Below are 15,420 nucleotides of genomic sequence, written 5' to 3' on the forward strand. Positions count from 1 at the left end.
AAAAAAATACACAAATCTTAAAGATACACTTTGTAGGATTTAGGGGGATCTACTAGCAGAAATGGAATATAGTGATCATTTTCATTAATGTACAATCACCTGTAATTATGAATCGGTGTGTTTTTGTTAGTTTACAAGGAGCCCATCCCATCTACCTAGGGAGCAGGTCTTCTTCCACGGGGTCCGCCATATTGTACCGCTATGTACAGTAGCCCAGAACAGACAAACCATAGCACTGGCCTAAGAGACGGCCACCGTAGGTTATCTGACAAACTTGGAAAGGGAGTGGTGACGGAGGGATATTCATTCAGTTAGTTGCAATCTGCAGAATCTCTGTTGGATGCCACTAAATCCTACACAATGCACCTTTAAATCTTAAAAATATTTTTGAAAAGTATTTCCAAATCTCTCTACTCTAACACATTTTACCATGCTCTGTGCACTGTGCTTAACCAGAAGCCTCAGTGCCTTCGTTTTCAGTTATGAGTGTGCATTTTTCATGCCATGGTAAAGTTACTGACAGCAAAATGCTGAAATGTCAGTATACGTATTTAGAGAGGACAAAATGATTCATACTATTTTTTGAGTCAAGACTATGAACCACGAAACGCATTTAAAATTGGTCAGGCTCAAGAATCTACATCTACACACTCTGTGCTAGCCTATTTACCTGTAATGTAAATAATTGCCATCATCAACATAGTTTTCTGTTTCATTGCTCTACTTTCCCTTGTAATAGTAAACTTACAAGCACACTGTATACCCACTAAGCTGTTCTACAATACTTGAATGCTCTCTCACCACCTTATCCACTATTATTTTCGTATGTATCATGTATATACCTTCTTATGTATCCTGTACTTTTGCTCCAAGCTTATCCTGACACGTGTATGAATACATCTGCCATGTTTCTGATCCCCCCCCTCCCTTTCTCCTCCTTGCTGGCTTGCTCCATGGTGGTCCTGGCCCGCTATACAAATAAAATTGAATTGAATTGAGTAGACCACAGCCAGACACAGGTTTACGCCCGTTCTCGAATATGGCGTTGACTGAGCTGCATAATATCTATTAGATGTTTAGAATATCCACTTTCATTTAATTAAAGGCACTGATGTACAACGGCCCATCATTACTTTTATAAATGTGGGAAACACTAGAGGCAAAACGCAAAAGAAAGGCAAACGAAACCTATTTACGAAAACGGGTGTTGCCAAATTGGTGGACAGGATTTTTCTAAATCTTTTTTTTAAGTCACTAAATCTAAATTGGCAACAGCGAATGTTGTCGACATCGTCACCACTGTGGGTGGAGTTAAGGCGCCAAAAACTGCACAATAATAATAATAAAAACTTTAGGAGAAGAATGCGCAATCACATAATTAAGATATAGAGAATTCTGGATAGCCTAAACCTAGGCTATGTGGAAGGGCAATACACTGAAACCCGATTTCTGATAGTCTAGCTGACGTCATAAAGGATATAAAGGATTTGAGTTTCATTTGATTAATTAACAAAGGAAGGTCTCCGTCTGACCTTGGATTATATGATGTTCTGACATTGTGAGGATTTTTCTTTCAAAATTCTGGTACCAGTGGTGCAAAATGTGTTTTGAACCTTCGCGCTTTCTGTATGCAGTACCCAACAAAGTCACGTGGTTTCTTCATGGTTAGCTCCAGATACCTACACCAGCAAGACAAAGCGAGCGAAATTCCGAAGATCTCGACAGGTGACTAAAACATATCACATTAATAACAGAATCAGACTTCCGATGGTCGTTTGCGTTAAACTCTCGAGCTCTCTGTTCAACTGCTTTCAAATGTTCGTACAAGCAAATAGCAAACAGATAATTGGGATGCAACGCTAGCCACTAGCCTTACATACAATTGGCTCTTTAGTCAGCTAGCTAGATAAGTAGCCAAACAAGCTAACGGAGCTTACTGCCACCCATGCTGCTATAGTCTTGAAGCAGTTAAAACACCAATCGATTAAACGATGTGTTAACTGTAGCTAGTTGTTCTTAGGTGAGCACATCAAGCATCTTATCTTATCGCTATAACGTTAAATTATGTGAAAGATCAGGCAATCTTGGTATAACCAACTTGCTAGCTTGTTTGCTAGCATCTTTAGCTCAATATTAACTAACTTATGTTAGGTCTTAAACGTTGCGGTAATCACAGTTGTGACCACGGCCTTCGCATTTGAGGTTCCCTACCCATGTTCTCTTTTGACGTCTCTGCTGATGTCTAGAGTTGACTGAGATTAATGCCAAAGTACTTAATTCCTCGAACGTTAGCCTTTGCAAGTTGCTAACGTTACATCCTGTTGTTGCTCAGAACAGGATTGCCCATACATGATCAACCCCCAAATAAATGTGCAAACTATTGCTTTTATGAAAAATGTGAACCCCAGCTTTTTATTACAGGATAAACATGAGTCTCCGGAAGCAAACCCCAAGTGATTTCTTGAAACAAATCATTGGAAGACCAGTGGTGGTCAAACTGAATTCAGGAGTGGATTACAGAGGTAGGGTAGTTTGTTTCTTTTTATTCCCTCCATTTCTCTAGCATGTGCGTTTGCTCTGTATGTGTAGTTGGGGAATGAGTTAATCCGATCCTGCACACAATATGTTTTAAACATAGAACATTTTGGACCAAAGTCTTCTGTGTTTGTGTGAGGTATCATCTCTTCGATGTCCCCCCCCCCCCCCCCCAGGTGTACTTGCATGTCTGGATGGCTACATGAACATTGCTGTTGAACAAACAGAAGAGTACGTAAATGGACAGTTAAAGAACAAGTATGGCGATGCATTTTTGAGAGGGAACAATGGTAAGTGTTTCATAATCTTATCCTGAGTCATGAAAAAAAAATCTCTAATAATATATGATGTGCAAGCCTCCCTTCTTTGCTATCATTACATCCTAGCCCCTCTCTCTTGAGAAAAAAACAACAAATAAAATGTAAAGGACTCATGGAAGGGATGGAGGAATCAAGGACAGACATAAAAACAATTAGATGTGTTTGCTCAGTCACCCATCATCTTTAAGGGATGTCAATAACTGATGACGCATAAGCGCCCCCTTTCACAAAACTTAAAGTAACACTATGGAGTTTCTGGAGCCGCCAGGTAGGGGGCTACTTTCTGCTGGACTATTCAGTAACTTATTTGCTGTCTTGCTTTGTCTTGTGTTGCACTTGCTTGATGTTTGACTGTTAGGAAAGTTGTTGACTCGCTAGTTTGTCATAAACAAAGTAAGCAAATTTCAACAGGTTTTGCTAAGTTTAGCCACTAGCAAGACATCTCGTTAGCGATGTTAGCAAGCTTGTTATAACACGCTTGGACATTGATGCTAGTAATAAGTGCCCTCGTGTCGGTGTCTTTGTAATCTTATTGTGATAGCTATGTTGGCTAGCTTGCTAACAACTTTCCTAACAGTCAAACATCAAGCAAGTGCAACACAAGAAAAAGCAAGACAGCAAATAAGTTGCTGAATAGTCCAGCAGAAAGTAGCCCCCTACCTGGCGGCTCCAGAAACTCCATAGCGTTACTTTAACAGACCTGTCGCTATATACATCATATACGAAATTAGGGCAGCACGATTTGGTGAAAGTCATATTGTGCTTATTGTTGGCAATATTTAGTCTCCATTTTCTTAACTGGGCAATCAAAACAGTTGGTACGATATTACCCTGTACAGTGTACCCCCCCCCCTTAATCGTTGTTGTAGTACAGTTTAACAGTAATGTAGGCAACAGTTTACCAACCCTGACTTTCCAGGATGACCCTAAGTTAAATCTGAGCAGGTTAAACTCCCTTCATAATACTGCCCTCTGGTCTGCACACCGGATAGTCACGTGACCATAGACTGCACACACTTCACTGCCTAAACAGAGACTGATGGGTCATCTCTATCGTAGATAATGAGCAGACTTGCACACAAACAGCGAATAGGTTGTCACGTTCACATATGCACATTTTTTTTTTTTTTTTTTACTTAATTAAATCAGTCTTTTGCAGTTATGTAATCGCACAGACTAACATCGAGATTGTGATTAGATTAATTGTGCCACACTAAAAGAAAGTAAGGACTTTAAGATCAATTAAAACATTCATTTTACTGAATGTAATTGTCATTGGAGAGGCAACAAATAACCATTAGGGCTGGTGCAATGATCTGTACCTGCACTGACACAGGCCTACATTTAATTTCCTTATTCATCATCATTATTTTCTATTATGCCAAATGCTAACATCACAATTCCTGAGGTCGCCATTTAAATGTATGAACTAGGCTAAATGTGTTATTGCAGGAATTCCAAACTAAATAGAGAACAGCAGAAGAGAGGTTATTATTGTACAAAAACAGATTTCTGCACACCAGCAAGGATTTATCTGACCCCCAATCCTCCTACCCTACCCTCCTATTTCTGCCCATGATCCTTATGATACACAGTTTTAGTCAAAACCGTTCCTACCATGCAACATGAATTGCACTTAATTTGAACATGACATGGTGTACCTTGTTTTTGTACATCCCTGTGTAGGCAAAATTCAACCTTTGACCCTGTTGTACTGATCAGGTGTCAGTCACTAGCAGAAATACAATTGAGCATGCTCACAGGAATTTGGCATGTTTCAGAAACCACTAAAAGAGAGTTTGGTACCATCAGGATGTATATGAGTAATGTTAAGAGTGTGTGGTGCCATCAGGGTGTATACGAGTAATGTTGAGTTGCCGCATGTGCAAATATTTCAGCATGAAAAGACCAGGGGTGCCTTGCTATTTTCTTTGTTGTTTTTGATTGCATCAGTAGGGGAAAAAAAGACCGTTGCTGATGGTTTTGTCTTTTCTTTTCTACAGTTTTGTATATCAGCACCCAGAAGAGAAAGCTGTGAAGAGGATGGCCGTTTTTCCATTTCATGCTATTTGTTTATGGTTGTATTTACAAATCACCGTTCACAGTTTCTCAGTTTCAGTTAGTTGTGTAACCACCCCTTTGGAGATTGAGGCACATTTGGGCATGTAGTTGCAGCAGTTGCAGCATGATGCAATAAATTATGTTTTGGATGTTCCTGTTGGTTTGCCTCTTTGCTTGATGCACTACACTCCCTGCACTGATGTATTTACACATGGATAACATAAAGGTGAGATGTTAACAGCATCCTGGTTGATGTTTTACAGTGTTCACTTACTGACACATAACAGGTGCCTGATTTTATTTATTTATTTATTTTAATATCTATGCTGATATTACCTTTTATTGCTGCAACCATTTCAAGTCAATTAAGAAATGTATGATTACTTGCCATTATAGGGAAGTATGAATGTTCTCAGTGTAGGTGCCAAGAGGTGTTTATCAGTGTCTATTTACTGACTTTATCACAATTAAATTGGATGTTCTCATACACACGGTTTTATCAGCAGGTAAATTGAATGTTTTAGTTTTTTAGTCTTGTGTCAAAGGAGGTCAATGTAAAGGCCCAGCATACTACCGCACCATGCCACATGGCAAGGGTCATGGACCAGTGGAGCAATTGATGTGTGTTCAATTTTATACACAGTAAAAACACTGATGGCTTACCGAAACCTCAAACTCCGTTCATCTTTCCATTGCTGTGTGGCTTTGTGCTGTTGTGTTTGGGGCCTCTCTACCGTGTGCTCCTTGGTTTACCTGCCTGACACACCTGTGTGTAACCCTTTGACCTGCGCGCATTGTATCCGCCTGTCATTTGTCAGTCCTGTGGGCACACTCAATACCTGACACGACCTGCCCATTTGAAGCCCATTGTTTATACGTGTTTTTTGCATGGGTGTGTTCCAAAGCACTCTCCTAGCGTGACCACAGAGGAAGAAGGAACCGTCTCAATTTGCATGCAGATGAATGAAGACATGATGATTGTGTTAAAGTTCATGTGGGTTGTATACTAATGTAGCATTTGTTGCAGCCTATTCCTTGCAGTCCCTCTGATAAGACCAATCTGGAAATGCGTTGAAACTGCAAACTAGTCACCCAACAGATTCATATTTTAGTCCTATCAATTCCTGAACGCACTCTCGCCCTCCTTAGGTGAAAACAAATACAGGCTTGATTGATTCTCTGAGCCCACCTCATCCTGATGACTGCAGGAGTCATCATGAGCAGATGGTATGTTTAGATTTCTCTCTTTTTTTTCTTTTTTTTTTTAACGACTTTTAAAGGGGGAGTCTTCTATCTACACCTCACTCAGATGTGATGAGTGTAGAGCTGTATTGATTCATGCAAAAGCTTGAAAATACAATTAATTCAAAGGTGAGAAAATAAAACAACAAATGTAAACTACTGACCAAATGTCTGGTTATTGATCAAATTCAATATTTAAAAGGTTTGCATTAGATGAAGTGGGGTTATTCCCTATTCATGGGTTTGTATCTGTTAGGTGGACAATACCAATAACTATTATGCAGGTTTTCAAGGTGGCCTGTTTGCATAACATCCTTAAATTAATTTTCATGATGAGTTTCTGAAGGCAACCAGTTGGTGTCCTCATCAATTTTGATGGTGTGTGTGCTCATGTGAAGAAGAAATAAATGCAATTGGCATATCTACGGTACTTTCCACAGACACCCTGCTGTTCACCATTACAGAAACTAGATTTACCTCTGGATTTCTCTCTCTTCTTATTTGTGGCTGTATTTAGACACGATGTAGAACAGAACGACTGCCCACTGTATCTACCCAAGTCTTCTTTAGTGCATGTAAAAAAAAGAATGTAAAAGAAACAAAACCCGTTGAAGCAACGTAGTAACAAAATACACTCACAATACTCTCTTTGAGATGAGCATAGGTCAGAGCTATCAGTGGTCCTGCAATGGCTGTAGTGCCTCTGCTGCCACTGTTTCTCCATGCTGACACCAGTCATGCAGCAGTGCCTAATCCGCGTTGTCTTTATTCCTGCAGTAACCCCTCAGGTGCCATGTTCTACCTCTTATACTTTACTGAAGGCGTGCAGTGGAGGGCTTAAGGTTATCATCCCCCTGTCTTTGTTCATCGATTGCCCTGTTTTGTATGCAAGGGTTAGAAATCGTTCACCCTCTGTGGTGGCCATCTTGAGGGCAACCAGTAATTTAACAAATTACTCCAACATAGCATCAGTTCATTAGGCTAAGATAAGAAAATGCAATAAACATATGATTCATTAGGCTTCTAATGAGCTGTTTTGGATGCACTGGGTTTTCAACAGAGGCACGGCCAGGACCTTGTCTCTTTCTTTCTCTCTCTCTCTCTTCTGTTCTCTCTCTTTCTGCATCCCTCCATCCATCTTTCCTGTGCAGTGCTCTCTGGCCTCAAGAAGAAGACAAAAGGCTGTCAAGGTCAGTGTTGATGCGGGGATGAAGGACGCCGTATTGATCAAACTCTGTCTGTAGCAGCAGAGCGGCTGAGGGCTCGTCACTGAGCGCGCTCTCGCTGGGTCGTTATGGTGACCGTAGGAGGGTTAACAGAGGCAAACTGTAATCAAAACCCATGGCCTCTGCAGCCTGCCTGCCTGCCTGTGTATGCAAGGAGACTAATTAGCGCAACTCACAATGGTGACCCCATGGCAGACCTCGGTGCTGTCTTACATAGGGACATCCTTTCAAACATAAACCCTGTGTGTGGTTCTGTCTGAATAAGCCCCGGCTCAGAGGTCAGACCCTCGAACTCATTCTTCAAAATAAGACACACTAAATAAATGGCATCTGAAATCCTTCTGTATTTATTGTGGGTGAATTGTCTGTGGTCAGTCTGTTTGCCCTTGTATTTGTTTTTCTTGAATACTCAGTGCTAAGCACATTGCTGTTTCAGTTTGTAATGGCTGATGCACATCGTTAGACAACACAGAGCAATACTCAATTTATGGACGCTTGCCAAAATACACCCAAGACATAAGTGAAGTCCTACAGCTCCACCAGCTGTTAAAGCAGTTAAGTGCAGCTCCTGCGAGCATGAGCTCAGGGGGATGACCTTTCCTTTACTGCCTGTGCCACTCACAATAATACCACACACCATGGCCACATGCCTCAGAGATGGGATCACTGATGGTAACAAGGGGAAGGGAACATTAAGAAAGCACTGTGAAGTGTTGTACGTTTCGATGTCTAACGATAACTTCACTCAGCCTATGACTGCATTTCTTTTGACCAGGGATCCACAGCCATTCTATGAATAACAACCACATTTACCCTGAGTGTGTCTCGTCCTTTAACCTTCTTGCATTCTTCATGGCGAAAATGTCAGAGGTTGTGTTTTCTGTACACCATTATATGGAGGACTGACAGTAGGATGCATTAATAACAGGATCATTTCTTAATGGGCCCTGTGTACACAGAAAGACTACTGACCACCAGAGTGACAGGATGGTCCTTCACTCGGCAAGCACAGCACGTCTACAAAATAATACCCTGAGGACTTCCATCTGAGGAGGGATAAAATGTTCCTTGCCTTATCCACAGCAGCAGCAGCATGGGCTTCACCAGTGTTTACATAACTTAACTAGGAGTATGTGAGAGAGGCTGTGTGGCTGTGTAGCTGCACATGTCCCTGGAAAAAGCTCTTGGGATGTTTGCTGTGTGAACTTAAAGCAGCCACCTCTCTCTTTCTCTTGGAGCTCTCCTGTTAATATTAACTCTACCAGCAAAAAAACATAATTAGGGTGCAGCCATAATATTGAGGGATGGCAGTATCAGCAGTTTACTCAAAATACCTGCTCAGGTACAAGAATGCAGATAGAAAAAGTTTGACTTTGATGGATTATATTTCACAAAACGAATGCAATTACATCTGTTGCGTACTGCATTGTTCTGTCATTAATATTAATTAAGGAAAATCAGAGGAATACACTGTTGCTGTTGTACTCCGTGTCATTCTATTATTCAGTCTCAGAAGGCACTGACTAACCCACTGCCACACGACTGCTTTTAATATAGACTCCAGCTCCCTCAACCTTGACCTGGAATGTGACCTTTGCCCTGCCTATCTGAGGAAAGCTATTCCGGACCCAGCCAAAATGGGACAAGCCTGGTATAACTGTGTGCCTGTCTCAGGGTGTACTGTATGTATTATGATTAGATAAAAGATTACACGCTATTATTTACTTACTTTAGTGAGAGTCTACTATAGTTCTTCGTTTTAAGGTATTGTGCCCTCACCTCCCTTTCTCTAAGTTAATGTACTTATGACCATCAGCTGGGAAAATATATTATTATGAACATGTTTACCTGCATCTGTGAATAAAAGAGGTAACAAATAGCACTGACAGATTGAATATTGGTGAGATTCTTCCACATTCAATAGTAGCTAGCAGAAACGTGCTACTCTATGTGAATATATGCGCCTGGCTGCTTTTTCTATCTGCGTTAAAATAAACAAAATACCTTAAATACAGCAAACTATTTAAACTCTAAATTATACAGTTGAAGGCATGAAATCAGGCAGGATTTGCACATTGTACTTCACACACATACCATCCTCCCCAATAAGCTTGTTTATTGGTAAAGAAAAGAAGGACATGTAAGTTTATGACAACTTAAGGTACTCAACATCTTAAGAGAGTTTTATGTACAGTATACCCCAATCAGTCAAAACATCATGGCCAAATATAAGTGAATAATGTTGTTATTATGTTAGTGAATAATGTTGTTATAATGTTACTGACTAATGTTGTTATAATGTTGATTAGGACTGACTGGCTACAGGTCTGTCACTCTGACGTCTGTGGTCATGAACTCCTTTGAATGACGGCTGTCGGCCCACCTGCAGAATGTCACAGGACCCCTGCTGGACCCCCTGCAGTACGCCTACAGGGCAAAGAGGTCAGTGGATGACGCAGTCAACATGGGACTGCATTACATCCTGCAACACTTTGACTGCCCAGGGACATCTCCAAGGATCCTGTTTGAGGACTTCAGCTCGGCGTTCAACACCATACTTCCAGAAATCCTGTCCTCCAAAGTCTCCCAGCTCACTGTATCCCCGCCATCGATCAGTGGATCACCAGCTTCCTGACAGGCAGGAAAGAGCAGGTGAGGGTGGGGGAAGTCACTTCTGGTATTGGGACAGTTTTTTCCCCCATGCCATCATTCTGCTGACCAGTATTGTCCGCTATGCCATAGCTACTCTTGCTTCTACAGATAGTTATAACACCCTTCTTCCCATTGACAAATACTGTATTGTACAAAAACCTTGTGTGTGTAAACATACTTGGCCAATAGATCTGATTCTGATTAGCTCATAATAGCAGCGCTTGTTAAATATTAGATGATAACGGAATAGTCCATTATTGTAGTAGACATGCTGGATGCAGGAGAAATGGACGGGTGTAAATAACCTGAGAAACTGAGGGCCACAACACATCTAAGGCAAGGCTTTGCGGGGTGCTCCTGGACAGTAGTGGAGAGAACCTTCTGGCCGTGGCCTGAGGAGGTACAACCCATAAACTGGCAACAGGGTGCTGGGTGCCCGACGCCTGATATCTAAACAGGGCGGGTTAATGGACTGGGCAATGGCCAAGGGGCTGAGAGGGGAGACCTGAGAGGAAGGAGTAAAACAGACAGGTCTACACTGTTGTTCTCGAATATCTCAAAGGGGATAAAGGTAGTTGCTAGAAACAGGAAGGTTGAAGGTATCAGCAGTACCCAGACATATTATGGTCTGGAGGTTGGCCCACTATGAAGTTACACCATTACATCACAGGGCTGCTCTGCATAAAACTGTGTATAGACAAATTATTTTGGAGGTGACCTGCGGTGGCAAAATTTTGGCAAAATTCTATTGCAGAACGTCAGCTCACAAACCAAAATAAAGTAAATCTTCAGGCTGTATGATTTGTAGCGTTTATCCTGATATGGTTGTGAGTTCATCTGAAAGCCAACACTCCATATTAGATGGTGTCAGAGGAGCCTGTTTTTACCTCCTGACCTCTGAATAAGTACTTCATGCAACCAGGCAGTTTACAGTACATAACCACACAGGCTGTGTGTCCCTGAATTGAGGTTTTTCTCACACTTTGCAAACAGTAGGTGACTTTTGTTTGCCTCCGTGGCCTCCATCCCGGTTCATTTGAGACCCACATGAAATACAAACTAACCATGCACTCAAGCAATTAGCCTCCATCACAACATTATTTTGACTGCCAATTTGTCGGCTGCTAAACGTAATTCAGAGTGTCGTTGGCTAGCGCCCAACATGCTAATGGAATTGCTAGAGTGTTTTGCCCCCCTCCCACCCTGCGAGTCACGTGACCACTCTATCAAGAAGAGCTGGTTTGTCTTATGAAAGCAGGCATGCTATTCCTCTACAGGAACACCGAAAAGTGTTTTGACAGCATTTGACTTTGGTTTGAAATCCTGTCATTTCCAGGGTGAGGAAAGGACAAGGCCTTGAGTTTTGGCCAATGGTGTTTGTAGTCTGACCTCATAGAAATATTTCCATTACTCTGAAACTGAATTAATATTATGTTCTCACACACATCATCTGATTGTTTACATGATCATAGCAACTGTTTATTGAATAAGTCTGCATGAGTATGTAGTGGTCTTATAGTATTATTCAGAATAACTGATACAGATGAAAATGTCCCTGGAAAATGTATTCCCCTTAATAATGTTCAGGTTGTTTGGATGGCCCACTTGAAAGTGGAATACCATCCGTTACACATCTCTAGCCTGCAATAACTATGGTGAAGACCACTTATCTGTCTTAGCATGGTTGGTGATTATAAAATTGTTAGTCTATCATAACATCACAATCATAATCCCAAATGCTGGTTGGTGCATACTATGGAAAGCATCTTAATATCTTAAAATTCTCAAAACAGTTTCAGAGACGTTTTGGCTGACATTAGTAATCTGTTCATCTATAATGAGAAAAGCCCGAGAAGGTCAGGATCTTGGTAAAAACCTGCCATTTAACATATACAGTGGGGAAAATAAGTATTTGAACCCCTGCCGATTTCGCAAGTTTGGCCACTTGCAAAGAAATGTGTGATCTATAATTGTAATGGTAGGTGTATTTTAACAGTGAGAAATAGAATATCAACAAACAAATCCAGAAAACTGCATCTTATAACATTTATGACTTTATTTGTATTTGATGCAGAAAATAAGTATTTGAACCCCCAAGCAAACAGCAAGAATTCTGGCTCCCAATGACCAGTTATGTGCCCAAGAAGCACACAGATTAGTCCTCATTAGGCCTAACAAGGTACACCTGATCTCAACTGGTGACGTGTATAAAAGAAACCTGTCCAAAGAATCATACTTCACACCTTCAACCTCACCACCATGGGCAAGACCAAAGAGTTGACCAAGGACGTCAGAGATAAGATTGTAGACCTGCACAAGGCTGGAATGGGTTACAAAACCATGGGCAAGCAGCTTGGTGAGAAGCAGACAACTATTGGTGCTATTATTCGTTAATGGAAGCAACACCAAACAACTGTCAATCGCTCTAGGTCTGGGGCTCCATGCAAGATATCCCCTCGTGCGGTATCGGTGATCATCCGAAAGGTGCAGAATAACCCCAGAACTACACAGGGGGAGCTTGTGAATGATCTCAAGGCAGCTGAGACCACAGTCACCAAGAAAACCATTGGCAACACACTACGCCGTAATGGTTTGAAGTACTGCAGCACTCGCAAGGTCCCCCTGCTCAAAGAAACACATGTACAGGGCCGTCTGAAGTTTGCCAATGAACACTTAAATGATTCTAAGGAGGATTGGGAGACAGGATGTGGTCAGATGAGACCAAAATCAAGCTCTTTGGCATCGACTCGACTTGCCGCGTTTGGGGGGGGGAAGAATGCTGAATATGACACCATCCCCACCATCAAGCATGGAGGTAGAAACATTATGCTTTGGGGCTGTTTCTCTGCCAAGGGTACAGGACGACTCCACTGCATCGAGGGGACTATGGATGGGCCCATGTAACGTGGAATATTGGGCTTGAACCTCATTCCCTCATTCCCTCCCATTGAAAAGGCAACCTTAAGGATTTGGAGAGGATCTGCAAAGAGGAGTGGACCAAAATCCCTCCTGAGATGTGTGTAAACCTGGTGACCAACTACAAGAAAAGTCTGACGTCTGTGCGTGCCAACAAGGGTTATTCCACCAAGTACTAAGTCATGTTTTGCTAGGGATTCAAATACTTATTTTCTGCATCAAATGCAAATTAAGTCATGAATGTTTCTCACTGTTAAAATACACCTACTATTACAATTATAGATCACACATTTCTTTGCAAGTGGTCAAACTTGCGAAATCGGCAGGGGTTCAAATACTTATTTTCCCCACTGTATGCCATGAGACAACCATGGTGAAATATGGGCTAAATGCGGGCAGGACTACGTTGATTAAAGCAATAGCTAAAAAAAATTATGTATAGACTATTGTAAACAACTGCCTTGGTAGCATTCATTTTTCACATACCTCTAGTCACCTGTGAACTTTAGAAACGTAGTGCCAAAGTCACATCTGTCCACACGACAGTAGAAAGCCAAGGACCTGCAATACCTCTTCCAAGAAGCATAACAATGGATATCTTGTAATGTCAATGCTGTGGCAATTGCTGTGTTGATTACCAATATCTTGGATGACCGTATGAAAAGATCCGAAAGATGTGTAATGTTCAAAAGAAAGTCTGAGCTGCATGGATGAATTGAATAGAGAGAAAAAATTTCCTTTTCCATGTAAGTCCATATACCACACATCACCTCAAAGTCCTGGCACCTTTTTGTCACCCTCTCCATTGATTTTCCTATCTAGTCATGCTCAAAGTAAGTACAAGTGTGTGTATGTAGAGACCTTCATGAGAAGACTGCAATATGAAAGTCTATGGCTTCATAGAACACGATGCTTGAAGAGTAATATTGTAAAGCTGTTGAAAAAAACAGGCCTCCTCTGCAGAAACCGGTGCGTAGTTACAGACTAGTGAATATAAGTTTGTTAGGTGCATAGTTACAGACTAGTGAATATGAGTTTGTTAGGTGCATAGTTACTTACAGACTAGTGAATATGAGTTTGTTAGGTGCATAGTTACAGACTAGTGAATATTAATATAGCTTACCATCGTTGACCATATGTGTTGTCCTGGTGCTCCTGTCTAGAGGCATGTTGCCGCTTGTACCTGCACTCGCTAATCTATGTTACCAGCAGCTATGGCACAAAATGTGAAGTAATTTGGGTTACACAGATAACAAAAAGATAGTTCATTAACAAATTAACTAGAAATGTAAACTAATACAAGTATAAGTGATAATAGAAAGTCTCTAGCTCACTAAAGATGTGATGTGAGCTAGATAGTTTAATAATCTCTAGTGTCTTAAAAGCAGATGATCATAAGAGAACAAGCTTGAAAGACTAGATGTTGACTTCATGTCATACCTAGTTGAGCTTATGAAGTCTAGTTGAAAGTCCTAAACGTGGTAAGACTGCATTTGCACATCAAGAGAATTAAAGTATCTTATGTTTGTTGAAAATATGGAAGTCTATAGTGTCGCAAATGCACTCCTAACAAATGCAATATAGCGAAAATGGTATAATTGTGTACGGTATAACGCATATGTTGTAGGCCATTGCTGAGTAATGCTTTATTCGTCTTTTGTAAACATTTATAGATAGCAGTGTTAGCTAGCTAACTGGAACAGGAACTCTAAGCTGCGATGGTGGTACAGTGGTTAGCATAATTCCTTAGTAAGTACTTGACCTGGGTTTGATTCCAATGCAATAAAAAAGATAAAGTGAGGCAGGGAGTCTCTGAGTGTGGTGGCTTTTAATGGCCTGCACATGGGAAAATATATGATCTACGGGCAGTTTAGCAGTTAGTTATATCAGCATAGCTTCTCTACCACTACTCATATATGGCAGGCAGTCAAAGGTTATTGCTTCACTAGCTCTTTGATGTAGGCTATACCTCTCAAATTGTGAAGGTGTTGATCTTCATGAAAATATCCATAGTTTTAACTTGACAATAGGGCTGTATTAGAGAGGCAATGATTTGATACTCACATACTCGCTGGAACAACATCAATATGGAATTCCTGGGACTACAATAATGTTGTGTTCCAGGAACGACATGTTTGCTGTCCCTGGGACAAAATGAATACCTGATACCCCAAAGTGCCATAAAAAGTCAGGGCATTTCTCTCCATCCTGATACCCCAGCTTACCCTTCTATTTACAGCTCTGTGTTCATTCTGAAGACAGAGGGACACTAATATGAATTAGGACGTTTTTTTATTACATTGGAAAGGATGTCTAACAATACAGCATAAAGCTATTAAGCACACGTAAGTGGCACCTAACTGTATACATAATCCCCTTGAAGTGACGCGTGAAAAGTTGAGTTCCCATTAAAAGCCGCCACACTCAGAGACTCCCAGCCTATCCTCCCCTTCTTTTCTTGTAGCGGA

The 15,420-nt window shown here is 41.1% G+C and overlaps 1 protein-coding gene across 1 annotated transcript; it reads left to right on the forward strand.

Moving 5' to 3' along the window:
• Positions 1–1,616: 1,616 nt before the first annotated feature.
• lsm6 (LSM6 homolog, U6 small nuclear RNA and mRNA degradation associated) lies at positions 1,617–5,069 on the forward strand. The gene is made up of 4 exons (XM_012831302.2): positions 1,617–1,725; positions 2,422–2,522; positions 2,712–2,825; positions 4,859–5,069. Exons 2-4 carry the CDS (start codon positions 2,429–2,431, stop codon positions 4,891–4,893), a joined length of 243 nt encoding a protein of 80 aa, XP_012686756.1. The 5' UTR covers positions 1,617–1,725; positions 2,422–2,428; the 3' UTR covers positions 4,894–5,069.
• Positions 5,070–15,420: the final 10,351 nt, after the last annotated feature.

This window comes from Clupea harengus, chromosome 22, assembly GCF_900700415.2.
Source record: "Clupea harengus chromosome 22, Ch_v2.0.2, whole genome shotgun sequence".
NCBI classification, from domain to species: domain Eukaryota; kingdom Metazoa; phylum Chordata; class Actinopteri; order Clupeiformes; family Clupeidae; genus Clupea; species Clupea harengus.